The sequence below is a fragment of the Crocuta crocuta genome, unplaced genomic scaffold (genome assembly GCF_008692635.1).
Source record: "Crocuta crocuta isolate KB4526 unplaced genomic scaffold, BGI_CrCroc_1.0 scaffold342, whole genome shotgun sequence".
Lineage (NCBI taxonomy): Eukaryota > Metazoa > Chordata > Mammalia > Carnivora > Hyaenidae > Crocuta > Crocuta crocuta.
This window is the reverse complement of record NW_027532158.1, coordinates 357,394-377,918: the sequence shown is the minus strand read 5'-3', so window position 1 is coordinate 377,918 and position 20,525 is coordinate 357,394. Positions and strand designations below refer to the sequence as shown.

The window sequence follows — 20,525 nt, the reverse complement described above, 5'->3', positions numbered from 1 at the left end:
AATCAGCCTGACTTCCATTTCATATCACTGCTTCTTGAAAAACTATGGGGCACCTGCGTGGCTCAGTGGGTTAAGCAGCTGACTTCGGCTCAGGTCATGATCTGGTGTTTCGTGAGTTCAAGCCCCTCATCAGGCTCTGTGATAACAGCTCAGAGCCTTGGGACTGATTCAGATTCTGTGTCTCCTCTTCCCTTCCCCTGCTCATGCTCTGTCTCTCAAAATAAATAAACTAAAAAAAAAAAAAAAAAGGAAAACTATATTGTGACTGTTCACATAAATGTTTGTGTGCCTGAATCCATCCCCAAACTGGGAACTTGGAAACACAAACTATAAAAGCTAAAATTTATTAAAGGATTTAAATATCCATGTTGGCAAGATCTTCACTAGAGGTTCGAGGTAGGAAGAATATTAAAAGAGAAAGAGAAGACTAAAAAATATCCTCAGATAAAATCATAATCAGAACTGAAATAAAAATAGTTTTTTATTTCTAAATTCCTTTGGCACAGAAATATACAGTGATTCTGTGAAGCTCTCCATAATGGAGCCCTTACTAAAGGAGTTTAGGGGCACCTGGGTGGCTCAGTTGGTTGAGGGTCTGACTTCATCTCAGGTCATGCTCTTTTTGTGAGTTCGAGACCTACATTGGGCTCACTTCTGTCAGCAGAGAGCCTGCTTTGGATCTTCTGTCCCTCTCTCTTTCTCTGCCTCTCCCCTGCTCATGCTTTCTCTCTCTCTCAAAAATAAATAAATTTTAAATAAAAATAAAGTAGTTTCTTTATACCAGTATCCCAAAGGGCCTGAAAAAAAATGTGACTTAGTACTCCTACTGAGAGTTTAAATATATGTAAACTTCTGAAGGTTTAGTCAATTCACAAATGTTGGAAAAACAATAAACATATTGCTAAAAACATTATTACACTAAGAATAACTCATTAAATCATATGCAGTAATCAATGGAAGTACACATTCATCATTTCAAACATGGAAACTTAATGGAGCCTTGACGGTAAGCAATAATTACCAAAGAAGCACTAACGCAGAATTGATATTCAGTACTAACAAATTAATTTAGAAGCTAATTGAAAAGAAACTTGCTTTAATAACACTACCATATTGTTATAATTTTTATTATAATTTTAAAGAATGTTCTGATGCATTCATTATATGAGGCAAGATTCTAGTAAGAAGTTTTATGAACAAGAAATGGTAATAATCCTTGGAATCAGAAGGACATGTCTGAAAAGTCTAGATGCCATCAGATCCTAACCTTTAAAATATATTTAAATTTACTTTGGGAGAATGAAAAGATGTACCTTCTAATATGTAGCCCTCTGCTGCATGTCACACATTGCTGGTTCGACACATTCTCTCCAGTTTTTGCTCCATTTAGTGAAAATTAATAAATTTTAGCCTCACTAAAATGGGATAGGAAGGATAGAAGGGGAGGCAGTGGAGGGGGCTATACCACTTAAGTTCAATTATGGGAAGAATTGTCAGTTACTAGACCCCAACGAAAGAATTATCAACAGGAAAGAATCATCAATTACAGCCCCTTCCATGTTCCCCAGAAGGAAAGATGTACATTGAATCTCCAATAAGAAATTGACTACCAACCCCTGCAACTCAGACAATAAGAAACCATAATCACCCATAATCACACAGGCTTTTCTCCAATGGACTCATGCTCAAAACAACCCTACCAACTTGCCCCTTCTTCTCCATAAAATAATGTTCCTTTTCTTTGTTTGTTGGACTTACCTATGCTTTTGCCATAGCTTGCATGTACTGAATTGAAATCCTCTGTTATTCCCAAATAAACCCATTTTTAATGGTAAAATAACTGTTTTTTATTTTGTTGCTATTGTTGTTTAAGGTTAACAATGCCCAGACCCTACAGCTTTGCCAGCTCTGGCAAGGCAACCCTATCTACTCTGAAAACCACATCTCCCATAAAGAACTGTTAGCTTTAGTGGAGAGGAATTAAGGAGAACATTCTACTGTCTCTAATTCTCTCCACCTATTATTTTCTTTTTTAAGATGTAGTGACTTAAGACATTTTTTAAAACAAAACAAATCTACTTTTTCCATTAGAAAGCTCACTCTCCTGGGCTCTATCATTCCAAAATTTGAGTGTTAAAAATAATTTTAAAAAAAGAATGAAATCTTGTCATTTTCAACAATGTAGATGGAACTAGAGTGTATTATGCTAAACAAAATAAGTCAGAGAAACAGAAATGTCATATGGTTTCACTCATATGTGGAATTTAAGAAACAAAACCTGAACACAGGGGAAGGGGTGGAAAATTAAGATAAAAACAGAGAGGGAGACAAACCTTTGAGTACTCTTAAATACTGAGAACAAACTGAGGGTTGGGGTGGTGGTGGGGGATAGACTAAATGGGTGATGTGCATTAAGGGGGGCACTTGTTGGGATGAGAACTGGGTATTCTATGTAAGTGATGAACTCCTGGGTCCTATTCCTGAAACCAATACTGCACTGTATGTTAATTAACTTGAATTTAAACAAGTTTTAACAATAATAATAGACCCGAAGCAAAAGCATCCTGTTGAATTTTATTTGGGTTTCTTTCTTTTGCCATTTGAGAATTTGCTATCTTGACAACTACAAATCTACTCATGATTAAAAGGTAGATGAAGTACATTTAGGCAAAGTTATTCCTTTCCAAGCATTCCATCTACCACTAAATATTGTTTTCCCCTTGGCAGTAGCACCTAAGAGCTATGTCTTCACTCATTATTTCTGGTGAATCTAAAGTTATCCTGGTCACAGGCCGATTTTCAAGTCACTTTTGAAGTGACTGGTACTTTGCTCAGTAGCTCTGTCTTTGTTGTTTATATAAAAGGAACTCTCTTTGGTGGTTCACTTATTTTGATGCTCTTGAAGACCTTAATCTCTTGGCTATTGGAATCTGGTGGCTATTAGTGTTTACATCGAAAGTTCACTATGGCTCCATTCCATCAGCTACCCTTAGTTCTTCCTGCTGATAATTAGTTTATGACACATAGCAGTTATTGAATGAGTATTTGTTGAATACTGGACAGATGTTTTGCAGACTCTCAAATGGCATATCTACTAGGACCATAAGAAGTATGTAAGTATTTGCATCGGTGCTTAGGTGATCCTTTTCAGCTAAAGGAAGTTATTTTCTGCAGGTTTGCTGGGGCTTGGGTAGAAATAGTTCTCCTCTACTCAGGTAGAATAACTAGAATCACCTCATATTTATACTTTTGGTTCATAGTCATTCTGTCCCTTGTGGTTAACTGCAACAAGTAACTTTCTGGCTGCAAAAAAAAACCAGCTTATCTTTGTGCCCTCCTACTCCTGTTCACTAGAAAAAAATAGTCAACTTCCCTCGGACAGCAATAGTTGCCATATATTTATTAGTAAGTGTCAGCCTGCACTGTATTTATTTATTAGTCTAAATATTTAAGTTTCCTTAACATATGATACAGTATTGCCTCCATGACTCTATGTATCCAGCTTACAAAGACTGTAAACACTTTTCTTTTGTCACAAAGTTCCTCACTGTAGACTACACAGTGTTAATACCCTTTGTCTTAAGCAGTGTTTCATCAGTGGTAGAAATCTTGGGAATCATCTTTCAATCTTATGATGTAATTGCCACATTGCCTTATCTTCCAACACATCAAATACAAGGACTATAGAGAGGTAATGTTCTTTTTTTTAATATCAACACACATGTAATAAAATTAGTGAATAAATTACTGAGTATTGCCTGTCACAGTGCTTGGAATATCCCAAATGAGTTTCATTAGCCTTCTGTTCTGTCAGTATGTTTTTTTACACACATAATCATATATGTTTGAAGCTGTGTTGATTGTCATCCTGGGCTTTTATTTTTGTCAAATGAACTCATCTATCCATTTATCCATCCAACCCTCCTTCTATTTATTCCTCACACTTACTACAGCTTTATACTTGTAGATATATGTAGATAAATGTAGAAACTTGTAGATAAATGTAGAAAGAAATATGAAAGAGATTTTGCTATAGAGGAAATCATAGGTCTGTGAGGGAAACAGGCAAGTAAATAAACAATTACAGTGGGGGGAGAGAGAGAGAGAGAGAGAGAGAGAGAGAGAGAGAGAATCTTAAGCAGGTTCCACCCTTAGGGAAGAGCCCAATGCGGGGCTCAATTCCATGACCCTGGGATCATGACCTGAGCTGAAATTAAGAGTTGGACGTTCAATCAAATGAGCTGTGCCCCTATATATTTTTTAAAGCTTTATTTTCTTTTGCTATCAGAGCACAGAAAATGGATGGCTAGGACAGTCTGAGTGGGTTCAGAAAAGGATTTCTGTAGGAGCTTATCTCCAGTGAGTTATTATAAAGGATAAGTAAATTGGTTAATCAAAGAGTAGAGAAAGATGTACTAGGCAAAAGAAACGATATACATAAAGCCCCAGAGCTAAGAGTATATAATTCAGGATGACTGGAGCAGGGAGAGTGAGGAGGGGGAAGAAGTGGTGACCAGAGAAAGGAGAGGTAGTTGAGGGGCAGGTCATGAAGAGTCCTTACTTAAGGAGAGTAGATATTTTCTTCTTGAAGGGCATTGAAGTTATTAAGGATTTCAAGGTAGAAAATGACTTAAAATTTGCACTTCAATTTTGGAAAAACAGAGTGGAGTGTGGCAAGAGTGGAGGCAGGGAAATGGATGATTTTAATAGCTGAGGCATTAGATTAACAATAACCTGAATTAAAGCAATGGTAATGGAGGTTACGAGAAGGAAAAACATTTAAAAGTAATTATTCATAGTTGTGATTTTACATTGACTTATGTAAGTATTTGCTCAGCGGCTGTCTCTTTTATTAAATATAAGACTGTGAGTCTAAAGATAGTGTTTGGTTTTGCCCTTTCACCATATTCCTATATATAACACAGTGCCTAACACACAAGTGCTTAATAAGTATTTGTTGAATGAATTCTATAAATGGATAAATTCAAAAAGTACACTCATGATAAATGAATACTATGAACTAAACAGCATACTGGGCAGTGAGCATACAGTGATGAACAAACTAGGCAAGATTCCTATTCTCACACAGAAAGTATAGAAAGGTGAGACATAAGTAATAAGAGAATTTGTGATAGTAATCGGTGTTACAAAGAAATTAAAATAAGGTTTTGGGGAAGTGATGGTGTGGGAGTGACTACTTTAAATTGGAGGGTTATCAAAGACTTTTGGGGCAAGTGACATTTGATTTACGATTTAGATGATGAAAAAGGAGCCAGCCATGGATGGATCTGGGGGCAGAGAGTTCCAGACAGAAGGAAATGAATAAGCGAATTAGATTTGACAGAACTTGTTGACTGACTGGATGTGGGAGTAAAAAATAGGCTTAGGATGATTCACAGGATCTAGAAAATGTTATTTCTATTATTTCTAAATGAGCTAGGAGATACTGAAAAAAGTACAGATAGTGATGTAAATGATGAGTTCATCGTTGGAACTGTTGACTTTATGGTACCTGTGTTGCACTGAAATATGTAGGTAATTCACCTCTAAGTTTCTTTGTAAGAACAGAAAGGATATAGACTACAACTCTAAAGGATTGTTACAGTAGTGTTCTCTGGGTTAAATTCTTTAACAGACAATATCTTCAGTCGACTACATTTGCTGAAAGTCTTCCCAATACCTTCTGCTATTCAGGGCCAGTAGACACGCTCCTGTTTCAAAATTTTCTGTTAACGTGGTGATCTAAATGCAGCATGCCTGTTAATTATCAGTAGGCTTTAGATAGGGCTAATTATTCCCAGGCAGAAATCTGGAAATCTGGACTCTTCTACTGTGCTTTTCACTATAATGCTTCAATTACTCTTTTAATATCTGCTTTCTTATAAAAATAGATTCACTTCTGTTGAAAGAGGCCCATATCTTTTGGAATCTCATCCCATACTTTGGCCCAGCCAAATAACCTCTATGTCATATTTAAGGACTACTACCACTGTTTCATGTTCTACCTAGGGGGTTAAATTCAAATATGTGTTTCCAATACTGTTTTGGGCTGTAGGGAGTTCCTACTGTGCAATAGATGAAAAGGAGGAAAATTAAACTTCTTTACTGAGGATACTTTGTGGTTAATTTTGGAAGGTGTTGTACTGACTAATGACCATCCAAGATACAAAATACCCTTTGCATCAGACATGCCAGAGATTGCCCTTCTACATAAATGCACAGCTACTGCAACTCATAATGAAATATGATCTCGATAGAGAAGGCTCAACCTTAAGGAATTTGCCTGATAAACCTGTCCTACTTGTCAGATAATTTTAAAAGTGTGAGGAAGCTAGACTGTCTCATATAAATTCTAAGATTATTTCATCCAGTTGAAAGTCTTGGAATTACAATGGAAGATAAATAAATATTGAACCTGGTTAAAGAATAATTTTGGGAGAAATACCATTTTTATGACATTAATATTCCTATAAAAGAAATTATATATATTTCCATTCATTCAGATCTTCTTTTATGACTTTGATTAGGATTTATAGTTTACCTTCATGAGTAGTATGTCTTTCTTATTAAATTTATTCCTAAATATTACTTAGTTCTGGTTTCTATTGGAAATGAAATATTTATTTCCATTTCTTTCATCTATTTTTTTCTAGAATGGAAAAAATATTGATATTCACATATACTTATTTTGTCTCCAACCATGTTGAAAACAGCTTTATTCATTTTAGTAGTATATTATGGCTTAAATTCACTAAATGTACATAAGTATGACTGTTTGGTTAGAAAGTAATATAACTGTCACTATCAGTCACTTCTACCTGATTCATTGAGAAGATAGCTTTATCCTTGAAACCTTATCTACCTTTAAGAGTTATACAATATTGGGCAAATTGTTCAACCTCTGTAAGCCTTATTTTCCTCATCTATAAAATGTAAACTGGTAATGGTATCTATATTATAGTCATACCACTTGGATTAAATATATCGATAACATAAAACACATTTGTACAGTGCCTGGAAGTTATAAAACCGTGTGAAATGTTGGCCTTTATTACTATTGCTGCTGAGGAATTCATAGGCAGAAAATCAGTTTTAAGTAATAACTGTAAAGTGTCCAGTAGTAATGCTTCTTAAGACTATTTAAAGGAAGAATAGATATAAGATTTTAAATAGACTAGTTATAAGGGCTTGGTTTCTTCTGGAGAACAAGAGGTTCTCTAGGCAATATGAGAAAAAAAAAAAAACGATCCAAATAAAAAAATACAATGATATCTGACTACTTAGCAAATTACAATCCAACAAAGCATACATACTTCATCGAATGAGCCTTCTCAAAATAAAAAATAATAACAGTTAAAAAAAACTCTTATCGTAGAATTGATACATGTATAAAGAAAGAAGAACAAAAGAGAAAGAGAATGGTGACTTAAATTTTATGAATTGTGGAAACCAGTAGAAAAAAGAAAATTGAGCTCATAAGTTAACTATAGCAGTAATGAATATATCTAGTATAAATGTCTGCTTACATCATTTAGTTCAATTTAACTTCTTAATAAAAGAAGAGTAATAATTCTTCAAATATTAACATACTGAAATCTAATTCTCTAGGAAAATTTTTTTGTTGATTTAAAAATGGATCAAAATGAACACATTGCATTTATCAGTTTTAAGAAACTTTCCACACTGTTTTGAAGTCCTCATTCTTTTCTGAACTTTGTTAACTCTTAACAAAATCATTACATTCAGAGAAAAGTTGACAACATTTAAATTTTTATAATTTAGATAAGAAAAGCTCCCTAAAAGTGATTAATTTACACTTGTCAAAAGAAAGAGACTTAATATCAAATCCGTTAACCCTAACTGTCACCAGCGAAAAATAAAAGGGAAGAAAAATTCTTCGCTCAGTTTATAATAAAAACCTATAGTAACCAAAAAGAGAAGACAGAATATTCAGGTTAGCTGTTTGTCAACAGAACATTGGATTTGGGGATCATGATCAATATAATAATGAGAGTTTTGATAACACATATATAATAAATCTACTATATAGGTATGTAATATTAATATAATGTTAGAAAAGCTAAAGAATAAACTTCAGTCTGAATAATACAAGAATCACAATGCATGTGTTACTTGCACATTAAAAAGTATTTAAATTTGTCTTCATCTAACTTTTGGAAATTATAAAAAATCAATTTTGGTACATTTATTAATGTGCTCTTCATACACACAGATGGTACAAAGTGAGCCACTCACAGCAGAAACATGCAATACTATGGGTCATATATGAAGCAGTGTATTTGGGCTTGGGTTGACCCAGGAAAACTTTTCTGGGGGAGCGGTAGAGCTTATTTTTGTTTATAAACAATGACATATATTTCTTCATCAGTTACCTAGGTTGAAGAGTACACTTTATAGTAGTAAAGACCATTTCCTTAAACTTTATTCTTTCTAGAGCTTTATAAAGTGTCTTTGATTGCCTCATTAATGCCATTTTCTATTACACACATGACTGGAATATTTATACAATCCAAGTTTTACCCTTATTTCTGTGTAAAGGGGTTCTTTGTGCTATGTTGACACAAAATTTCAGCTGAGTTTTATGCATACACCAATTTGAAAAAATTATAATCTTCCTTATAAAGAAAAACCCAGTAAGTTATCTTGCCTCTTTGAAGCTATATGGAGCAAGAATATTATTTTAATAACTATTCTTTCTATGTCACACAATCAGGAAAAAGGACCTTTGTTAAATATTGTCCTTAACACCAGCTCTCCTCTATTGAAACTGCCTCATTGTAAGACTCACCAAGAAAACAGCTGCATTAGGGAAGAATCAAATAATTAAATCAAGTCAAACATATAGAACTACTTTTTTTAATTTTAGAGAGAGAGAAAGTGAAAGTGGGGGGAGAAGAGCAGAGAGAGAGAGAGAGAGAGAGAGAGAGAATCTGAAGCAGGCTCCATGCTCAGCCTGGAGCCAGAGCCACATGCACAGCTCAAGAGTCTGTTGCTCAACCTATGACTCACCCAGGTGCCCCTGTAGATCTACTTCTTAAATTTTCATAAATTTGAATGGATTATTTTAGGCTGAGATTTGTATTTCTTTTTGTATTTTCTCTAGGTTTTCTCATACTATAAATTATGGTAGCATGCTTTGGACATATTAAAAGATTCATGGCACATTAAACAAGTCAGCAGTAATTCAATGCAATAACTATGAGAGTGTAACACTATCGCATGGTATTTATGAAAGCGTTCATAACATTAAATTATTCCTTATTCATCCTTATTCACTTTTTGTCTGAATAATAATGTTTTCTGCCTTTACCTGAATGAGAATATATTCAGGAGAAAAAATTATCATTTGTTTCAATAGTAATGCCATCTTCTTTCGGTACTGGCTTGACTGACTGTATACTCTGTCCTCTTGGTTATAGAAATTGTGTTCCACTCCACTCACTGTCGGAGTCCCCGGTCAGGACAGTGTTCTGCCCGATGCTCACTGTCATAATAATATGGATGTCCCATTAAAGCAAAAATAACATTTATATGTTAATTGCATTTGGCATGCTTTTGAAATGCTGATGGGGTTCTCATGTGCCACAGCATGCTAGCTAAGAACAACCTGTCTATATTAACCAGATATAATTCTAAATAAAGGTTTTGAGTTTATTTCTATGTGGTCTTCATAGTTATTCAAGCAATGCCATTGTATTTTTAAGACAAGAAAAGTTTGAAAACATAATAGATCTTAAACCTTGCATAAAATGTGCTATATTTACTATCAACTAAACACGGAAATAACAAAGAAAGTTGAATACTTGACCTTAAAAGTATCATAAAAAGTAGAAATATTAGCAATAGCATAAATATACAGATCTTAATTATCCACTATGTGAACCAAAAATAATAATTTGAAAATTTTCTTTTTTTTTAATTTTTAATTTTTTTTTTTTTTTTTTTTTGAGAGAGACAGCATGAGCAGGGGAAGGTCAGAGAGAGAGGGAGACACAGATTCCAAAGACAGGCGCCAGGCTCTAAGCCAGCTGTCAGCACAGAGCCTGATGGGGGACTCGAACCCACGAACCATGAGATCATGACCTGAGCTGAAGTTGTACGCTTAACCGACTGAGCCACCCAGGCGCCCCAATAATTGGACAATTTTCAAACACTGTTTCTATAAACAAACACATCTTTCTTCAGTCACATTAATGACCCATATATATACTCAGGGATTTGATTCATAAAGTTTTTGACTTAATTAAGTTTACCAGATTTCAACATGAGCATATGAGACACATGATGTCTGATTTGGAGTACAGAGCACAGCAGTATACCTACAAATACTGTCTGGTTGCACTTATGCTATAAGTGTATCACCAGGACTTCCGGTTCCAAGTTAAAATGTGCATTCTGTGGGGCACCTGGGTGGCTCAGTCGGTTAAGCGTCCGACTTCAGCTCAGGTCATGATCTCACAGTTTGTAGATTCAGGCCCCGTGTCGGGCTCTGTGCTGACAGACAGCTCAGAGCCTGGAGCCTGTTTCGGATTCTGTGTCGTCTTCTCTCTCTGACCCTCCCCTGCTCATGCTGTTTCTCTCTCAGAAATAAATAAAACATTAAAAAAAAATTTTAAAAATATGCATTCTGTGAAAACTAATGACATGTCTTTATTTATTTAACAAGTTTTGAAAAACAATTATTCAACTCTGCAAGAAAGGATGCCAGGCATTGAAGAGGTTATTACAATCAATAAAAGGACTCAGAGAACAGTTCCTAAGGAACCACAAGTCAGATAACTCAGGAAATGCAAAACGAGCACTTGTGCCATGGCAAATTTAGTGCAAATATCTTATGACTTATGGTTAGTGGGCCGGGATGTGTGTGTGGGGGGTGATTCTAATATTGGTACTTTGGCTTCCTGAGCAGTTGTTACCTGGCCCCTGCTGTGTAACTGCCACTCTGTGAGATACAAAGCAGGAGCAGAATTGGCAGAATTGGTAAACTTGGAAACCAGAGGCCCTGGCAAAGTTTCCAACTGAAAGGACGAAAGGAAAAAAGGGAAAAGAGAAGACCAGGAGTGATTTGGCACGGTAACACTGGTGTAGCCGATGGCTAAGGTCCCCTTCTCTCTGAATTTCTTCTCATCTTGAGCAAAGACCACTGCGATATTTGATTCCCTGTGAGAAGTTTCTCTGGGTTTCTTTTTTGTTCCCTCCTTCTGAAGCTTAAGAAGCACTTTCATTTATCATGCACCAACTATGTGCAAACACTACTGGGTATGATATAAGTATTGTATTATCTATTATGCCTGAATACATGATACATATAGGAAACTGAAGTGTGAAGAGGCTAACTCATTTGCTCTAAGTGACAGAGGTACTAAGTAGTGAAAGAGATTTGAAATAATGTTTGCCCACATTAAAGTCCTTTCCACTTGGTCATTGTGATTTTCCTCCTCCGGATGTAGGCTGAGTTAAGGAAAAAGAATTCAGATTTTATTTTGTAAACTTAAAAACATATATTATCAATAGAATTTTTGATTTTTTAAAATACAGGTATATTTTGGAAATTTGCTTTGAATTTTGAATAACTTAATTTTACTATTAAAACTGTTGGAACAACTAATCTAACTACTATTGTTTTTTTAAAGTAATATTTACTTCTTATTGCATACTTGTCAAGCAATAATTTTATTCTGTGTGAAACTACTAAGAATTTCTGGATTCCCATTATATCAAGTCATCCTAAATATGATGGTTAAAAATACTGTATGACATAACAAAAAATCATATTCCTGTTTTCACTTGTCTAGTAATCACAGTGAAAATAAATCAGTGTTTATTTCTATTTTAAAATACAAATGGAAAAAAGTAACAAACAATGGAAGTGACTTATGGAACTTAATTATCCTTGTTACAATTATAACTAAGGTCTCAAGTCATTAGCAGGCTAGAATTATGTTATAATTATACCCAAAGTCTCAATTTATAAACAGGCTAGAGTTAAAACAAAACTATGTTGATTTACTTATTTAATACTTATTTTGCAGGCAGAATAGGATATCAAACATAATCAGTTTATTTAATGGGATTTTGTATTATCTATCCATAACCTTATAAGTGGAAGGTCTGCTAGATTTTCTAAGGGAGTAAACTTTACCTATGAATATTGAATGTTAATCATTATATTTAATAAGGAATATACAAAATATTATGTAAATCACTGAATCACAACTGAAGCAAGAATTTCAGTTTTCTCATTGTTATTGTAAACGGTCACAGGAGTTCACTGCCTTTATCAACTGAGTTTATATTTTTCATTTACTTTCTTCCACAATTTGCCGAGTTTTAGTTCTGCCTTCATCTTGGATTAGACTCTTTCAGCATACTTCTTCTTATAACAGTTTAACTACTTATTTTAAGCACAAAATTTTTTTATCAGGAATTATATCTAAAAGAAAAANTATGTGGAAACTAATTTGACAATAAACTATTAAAAAAAAAAAAAGAAAAAAAAAAGAAAAAGAAAAGGTGCTAATTTCTAAAACATGGGTTATTTTATAATTTTCAATGGTTCACAAGCCACTAAATAATGGTTCCTTCAGTACAACAATGGAACACCCTGTGTTTCATACTAGCAGTTTTTGTTCACTTTATTGTTTTCATGATAGCTATCTCATCGGGGGATGGGCAGCAGTCACATTTGGGTCTCATGGATGATTGGAAGATTTTGTAAACATTTCATTTAGCAAGCCACAGAAACTTTGGTAAAATATGTCTGTAGCAAATTATAACTGCATTTTGGATATTCAGATACAAAGTGTTTTAAATGGTTTGCTTCCCCGGCAACAACATTTGGCAATCTAGAAGAGGCCATATTGCCTCATAATACACTGTGCCTTCGTTATTTCTTTCTTTAGAACACAAATTCATTTTACATAATTCTATGGAAATTCATTCCATAAAAAGTATTATAATAAATATTCTTATAAGGAAACATAATCAAAGAATATATACAGAGTTGATACTTATGTCTCCAATTGAAATAAATAACATATTAAATTAACTAATCCAAGAAAGTAAAGTCCATGTATAACTTACAGTGTCAGTTTAAGCCATGTCTTTATATTGCCAATGTTTTTAAAAAAAAAAAAAAAAAAGACAACACTATCAATTTGACACCTGTAATACACTCTCTTCCAGACTAAGTGGAATGACCAAAAAGTATGCAGGTGAAATGAGAGAAAAGAAAAACAATGTGCATTATGTTTAAGTTCTAAATAATCAAGAGCAGCTGCAGTGGACAGATCATTTAATGAGAAAATATCACAGACTTTAAGGGTCTATTCATTTCTGATCCTTACAATCAATCAGATATTCACCAGGTACCCACCACATGTCTGGCATTGTTCTAGGCACTGAGGTCCTTCTTTGTATACTGCACTGCCTGCCTTTATGCAGCAAATGCTCTTTGTAAACTTTCCTCATGCCCCACATTGTTGTGAATATAAAGATAACAAATAAGACACAGTTCTTCTCATTAAACATTTACAGTCTTGGGGACATACTCTTAGACAACAAATCCAATATAATGTGATAAAGGCTATCACAGAGGAATTGCACACAATGTTGCAGTAGCAAAGAGTAAGGAATAATTACTTGTGCCTTAAGTGTCCAGAGACACTTTTATAGAGAAAGTGTCATAGGATTGTATTTTAAAGATTAATTTTGATTGTATATCAAAAAAGAGAGAGGAACAAATAGGCATTCTTTCCTGTTTCATATCCTTAATTATCTCCATTCTCTATCTGAAATTCTATAGTCCCTGACCCCAGGCATTCTCCTATAACCAGCCTGAGTTCCCTTGCTCCTCCCGCCTCCACTGGGAATGCCTGGCAACACCCAGCCAGCTGTTTCTTGCTGGGCCTGTAGCAAAGTATCTGACTTTCTGAAGTAGATGACTCAACTCTGCTGAATGGGTTCCCTTTAAATGTATAACCTTAAATTTCAACTGGACAGTCAGCACTACCAGATGATACCATGACAACACCCTTGAAATTCACCTCCCCTTCTATAAGACAACTTACTCTTTCACACTTTCTCACATCTCCTCCAGTCTTCAGCATTTCCTATTTACTCTCAGACAATGACTTTTCTTCACACTTCATAGAGAAAAATCAAAGCAATTAATTGAGAATGTTCTTATTTTTCCACTCCCTAGCCAGCAATCTATCTTTATATCCCATTTTCTCTAAGACCCTTATGTTTCCATGTTAGAAGGATTTTTGCTTTTATAGCCACATTCCTTACTTGTGCTTTGCACCCCATTTCCTCACCCCCTCAAGCATTTGGTCTTATAATTAATTCTCTTCTCCTCTGCATCTTTATTTTCTCTGTTTCTACTAGATCATTCCCATCAGCTTGCAATATGTTTTGAAATGATCCATTTTAAAAATCCTTTCCCTGACACCATATCCCCATCAAGTTTCTGCCTGCTTTTCACTCTTCCATTCTGCAACTAAACTTCTTGAAGTAACTGTCTGAACTTGCATCTCCTTTTGCTAACCCCTATTCTCTCCTCAATCACTCCAATGAGGCTGCACATAATACATTACTGAAACAGATCTGATTAACGACCTATATCTTGCTAATTCCAATGTTCAGTTTTCTATTCCAATTTTACTTGACCTCTAAGTGGAATTGATACAATGGACTCCTCTTTTCTTCTTTTTTCTAGACTTCTGTGGTACTTCTTGCATTTGGTTTCCTTCTCACCTCTCTGGTTGCTCACTCTGAGGTTTTTTTGTAGGCTCACCTTCCATACTTAATCTGTAAATGTTCAAGTGTTCCAGGATTAATTCTGTGTTCTTGTCTCTTTTCCGTATTCTCTCCTTGATTATTTCAACCAGTGTCTAAATTCTAAATATCTTCATGCAGTGAAGACTCTTAAAAATATAGCTCTATCTTTCTGAGCATATGATTTATGTATCCAACTGCCTACACCTGATTGCCTAATAGGGATCTCAAACTTTCTGCTGCCAGTGTCAAATTTCTGATTCTTTTCATCTACCCCTCTTCAAATTTTCTCTATGTGACAAAATTTTGCCACTATCCATCTTGTTAGTAAAATCCAATTTTTTGGAAAGTTTCTTGATTCTTATCTTTGGCTCTCGCAACAAATTCTTTCCATCCTCAAGGCTTTTCCTCCAAATGGATCCTAAATCTGACCACTCAGCATTTACATAGATACAATCCTAGACAAAGCCATCATCATTTCTTATCTTTATTTATGCAGTCATCTCCGAAGTGGTGTTCTTGTTTCATTCTGTCCATCTAAAACCCCTTCTCTGCAGAAGTGCCATGCTGATCTTTGTAAAGCTTCAATCAAATCACACATCTTCTTTGCTCAATTCCTCAAATGGGTTTCTATTACAATCAGAATATAATCCTAATTTTCAATCATGGCCAACAAGGCATTTCATAATTTTGTCCCTCTTGACTCTAATCTCATCGCATACTCCTTCACTCTATGCTCACTAAGTTCCAGCTACACTGGCCTTTTTCTTCCTCAGAAACACTGGACTTACTCCAATCACAAGTACTTTTACACCCACTGGTTTTGTTGTTGTTGTTTTTGCTTTTCTTCTAGAATTTTGAATCATTTTCAATATTCAAATCTAAATGCAAAATGCCACCTTTTTACAAAGGTCTCCCTGGTCATCCTGGTCGATAAACAAACAAAACAAACAAAAAACTCCAAAAGCAGCAACCCACCAATTAAATATAAACCCCCCCCAAACCCAAACACCTTCTGTAATATCGTCCCAATAAGACAATAAGCCTGTCTTATTGATTTGTGTTTATTGTCTGTCTCCCTCTATCAGACTTGAAAGTCATTGAAGAATAGAGAATCTACTGTTCATTGTCTCTATTAATCATTGTTATATCCTCTATCACCTGGATTGGGTCTGACACACATAAAGTACATGTGTTTTTAATTAAAGTTATTTTTAAACTGACTTGCTTATTATATGAAGCAAGAATGTATCAGTAAATGTGCAGAGGCACAAATCTTCAAGTCACATTTAGAGAATTCAGTGAGAGGTGATTGAAGGGAAGGTAGGAGTCAGACTGTAAAGGGCCTTGAATGTTATACTTAATAGTTTGCAAGTAACTGTACAAGCAATGGAAAGCCAAAGGTTTTAAATTTCATATTGTCTCTTAAATAGAGCCTTTAGGTATAAGATCTTTCTTTAATAAAAATAAGGTATGTACTTTAAAATGCATATCCATTTAGTTGGATATAATAAAGAGATGTTCTTTATAATTCTATTTAGCATAAGAAATGCTTTTTTTTTTTGCTTCTGTAAATTTCATGAAACATTTCATCAAAATAAACTTTTAATTTTTAGAAATTTGTTTTCTTTAGAAATGTTTCAATATAATCAAAAGACTCAATAGCCTTCATAGCATTTTATTTTAATTAAACACATAAGAGTAATTAATTTATCTAAATTGATGCTGAATATTTCTTAGTAGAAAATGTATTGCTCCTACTTCTGAATTCATGTAGCATAATATTTTCTATCCCATTTGTTAGAACAAATATAGATCTGAACAGCTAATGCTTGATAAGTCATATCATTTCAATCCGATTTATTTTATTTCAATTCTCATAAAATTATAGTCTATTACTAGAAAAGATTGTTATTATATGCTAAATGCAAACAGAGGTCTTTTTAGCACATTGAATACAGTTATACAGTTTAAGTATAAAGAAGAAATGAATAGCAGTACAAAGCATTTAGGAAAAGGTTTGGGATCTTTTTGAGAATAAACAATATAAAATTAAACATAATGGAAAATGAAACTTGGGAAGGAAGAAACAATAAATTTTAAAAGCCATAAAAGGACAACTGAAATCTCATACTACTAAAATAAAATATAAAATTTATAATCAAGGAAAGTAATGTTATGCAGTTAATATCTTTATGTGAATTTTTACTTTTAAAACTGCTCAGGCACTATCATAGAAACTGGAAAACATAGCAACTTAGAGAGATTCCACTTGAGTCTGTTCAGCAGAAAATCAAGCTTTTTAAGGGTTATTTTGCCTATTAAAACACCTGAATTGACCCTGACTTGAGAAGAGAATGGAAACATAAAGAAAGCAAAAATATCTATGGAATTAGATACATTTCATCTATTTTATTAGTCTTATTGAACCAACTATAGCTTATTATTTACTCATTAATAGTCCCTTTTAAAAGTAAAAATCAAAACATGGATGGCATGGAAATCTTTTTAAATGCTGGAGAAAAAGATATCTCTTGAAGTTCAGTTTTTTTCTGCACTTACTAGAAGTAGGTACATTTATAGAATAGTATAAAAAGACCCTAGTGAAAATCAATTCACCAAACCTTTTCCATCTCCACTATTGCTGAGACTATGTGCCATTACAAAATTTGTAATTGGGAAGGAAAAGCACACTGCTTGGGATTGCTTGCTTGATAGCTAGACTATGGAGCTGAAGCTTATTATAAGGTATTTGAATCAATTTGAGTTTTCCTGTGAAAACTTTGTCTTGGAAAATCTCTTAGGAGATTTCCTAAACTACTACACTGAATGCAGGATATATGGCTAATTTCACAGTGCAAGCAATGGGAAAATTAAGGATGATCTGTTGGTTTTCAGACAGAAACAGGGAAGGTTCCAAGAAATGCTTGGAAATTCAAAGGTGAATTGTATATTGGATGTAGCAGATAGATCCTGTGGGGTGATAATGTTGAGAGGTAATAGTGACTCCAAACTACAAAGGGTCTTGACATATGTGTCTTCTGCAATCTGTGAGCAGTCATTGTGAGCTTCTAATTTTTTTTAATGTTTATTTTTGAGACAGAGAGACAGAGCATGAGCAGGGGAGGGCAGAGAGAGTAGGAGACACAGAATACAAAGTAGATTCCAGGCCCTGAGGTGTAAGCACAGAGACTGACATGGGGCTAGAACTCATGAACCATGAGGTCCTGTCTTGAGCCAAAGTTGGATGCTTAACCAACTGAACCATCCAGGTGCTCCATGAGCTCTTAAAGTGACATGTGTCATGGTGTGTTTTAGTAAAGAAGCTGTAACAACTACAGAAGATGAATTCCAATGGGGGGAGAGAAAAGGAAGAAGGAGTTACTACAGGCGAAGGCAAGTAATATTAAAGATAAATGAGACAGTGACAGAAGGACAGGAAGAGTGCTTGCATGTGACATTAGTTGAAAGCCAGTGGATTTGGGGGCAGTAGGACAGGAAAAGAGGATTGAAATTCCTAATTTCTGTAATAGGTAGATAGTAGTCATTAGGTGCATATAATTAGAAACCTGGGATTTCTGTTTTGTTTGGGTTGGTTAGGTTTGGTTTTGCTACGAAGTGATGGGTGGAAGAGAGAGAGAAAGATGATTTCTGTTTTGATATTGGTGAATATTCCATTTGATATCTGGCTATTAGAATATCGAATTGGAATCAGGTACACATTTACAATTCACAACCACAGAGGAAATACGTGAGAACATAAGAGTAGATCTGTTAACTGGGTCCTTTCTGTCTTTGTGTATTTTTTTGGTCCAAGACTTTGAGACCAAGATCAATACTTGGTCTAAGATGTTCAGAAAATATCTTTAGTAATGATACAACATTTTTCCATAAAGCCGAGAGCAGTCATCCACATAAAACGGGAATTTGCAAATATGCAGGGAACAGATTTATAAACCCATTATGATAGAAAGTCATAAATGGTAGATATGTTTCTTATGGTGTTTGTTGAGAGTTTTTGTTTATTTTTATCATAGTCATTTTCAATTTGAGTTCAATCCACCTTATCTACCTACCTATCTATCTATCTATCTATCTATCTATCTATCTATGTATCTACCATTATTTATAAAGTTTATTTATTTTGAGAGAGATAGAGTGTGTGAGCAGGGGAGTGGCAGAGAGAGAGAGAGAGAGAGAGAGAGAGAGAGAAACCCAATCAGGCTTTGTATGGCCAGCACAGAACCCAGTGTAGGGCTCGAACTCACGAACTGTGAGATCATGACCTGAACTGAAATCGACAGTAGGATGCTTAACTGACTGAGCCACCCAGGAGCCCTCAGTTTACTCAATTTTATAGATTTGCTGATTCTAAAATGGAAAGATTAGCCTTTAAGAATTTATAAGTAGATATTTAAAGTTTTTATATAGTTTTATTAAAGGGAGACAATCATTGATGTGAGTTTTCATTATAGTATTGCTTAAAAAGGGCATATTGCATTACACATTATTTTTAAGACTTTGTTGTAAAGTAAATAATAAAAAACACCATTCCTTTTCTAATAGAGATTTTTATGAGATAAAATTAAAAAAACATATGATTCATGCATTTTTAAAAATATACACTTGAGTTTTCTAAGTGCCAGAATTTAATTACTTTTGTTTAAACACTTCTCTAGTTTTAAATGATCACAAGATTCATTTCATCAACTCTTACCTAAACATACTTTCCAGCTTAATGGAAGTAATGACCACTGAGCATTCTTTAAAAGTTATGACACTGAAGTTCAGAGAAGTTAAGTAAATCTATAACCAAGCAGCAAAGGATTGAACACCAACCCAGGTGTGTCAAATTGCAAAGTATACACTCATTTGATTACATTATGGCACTTCTCAGGTGAAATAGAACTACATACATGCTAATTGTTCTGTGAGAGGCTAAGCCTTAAGATCTTATGAAACTGAACCCATAGCACTTTCAATCTCACTAATAAGGCAGTTTTCATCTTTCGGTAAATTTACTCATAAAAGATCAGAGTGGCTATTAATCGAAATTCTAAAATAAAATTATTTGGTTCCATGGTTTTATTTGGCTTTTGTGCCCTCTCTCTAGTTCTTAACTGGACTTGACATAACCTTACTAACTATAATATTCTAAATCTTAATCTTATGTTAAAAGCATAAGGCCAAAAAGATGTACAGTTAGTTTAGAAGACAGAGAGCTCACAGCTTTTCTTTTGGTGAATCCTTGGAAATTATATGTTTGATATTTTTAAGGGACTCTAACAATCACATTATTATAATGCATTATAATTTATAGCATGCTTTTAAGTATAGGATGTAGTAAATATCATTTATTTCATTTTCTTTTAAAATATAAAACCAGGTGGGCAGAAATAAAGAAAATACCTAGCTCTCAGTGCAGCTCTCTAAAACCAGAGGTCACTAATATGATTAGTCAGTTAGTGAGAGTATCATACTGTCACTTTTGATAAAGATAACCCAGAATGGGATGGTACAACATTTTTAACAAAACATGCCTTATAAATTAATATACATTGGTAAAAGCATACGGTAATATGATTATAAAAACACATTGTATCCAATTATGTATTATAGTCACAAAAACAGAGTTAGTAGAAACATCAAAAAGCTATCCTGTATGCTGTGTCTGACAATGGAATTTTTTTGTTACAATAGTACTAAGGAACCTATTGATGTATTTC

The 20,525-nt window shown here is 34.2% G+C and overlaps 1 protein-coding gene across 3 annotated transcripts in view; it reads right to left on the bottom strand.

Annotated features, from left to right (window-relative positions):
- Positions 1-20,525, bottom strand: part of LRRC7 (leucine rich repeat containing 7) — a 561,823-nt gene that overhangs the window by 236,839 nt on the left and 304,459 nt on the right. The window contains exon 11 of one of the 3 annotated variants that reach the window (XM_077776422.1): positions 14,114-14,165. The exons of the other annotated variants lie outside the window; for them this stretch is intronic. Within the exon in view, the coding sequence (XP_077632548.1) occupies positions 14,123-14,165 (43 nt within the window). The 3' untranslated portion in view covers positions 14,114-14,122. Of the gene's footprint in view, positions 1-14,113; positions 14,166-20,525 lie in introns of those variants that run through there. 3 annotated transcript variants of the gene reach the window in all.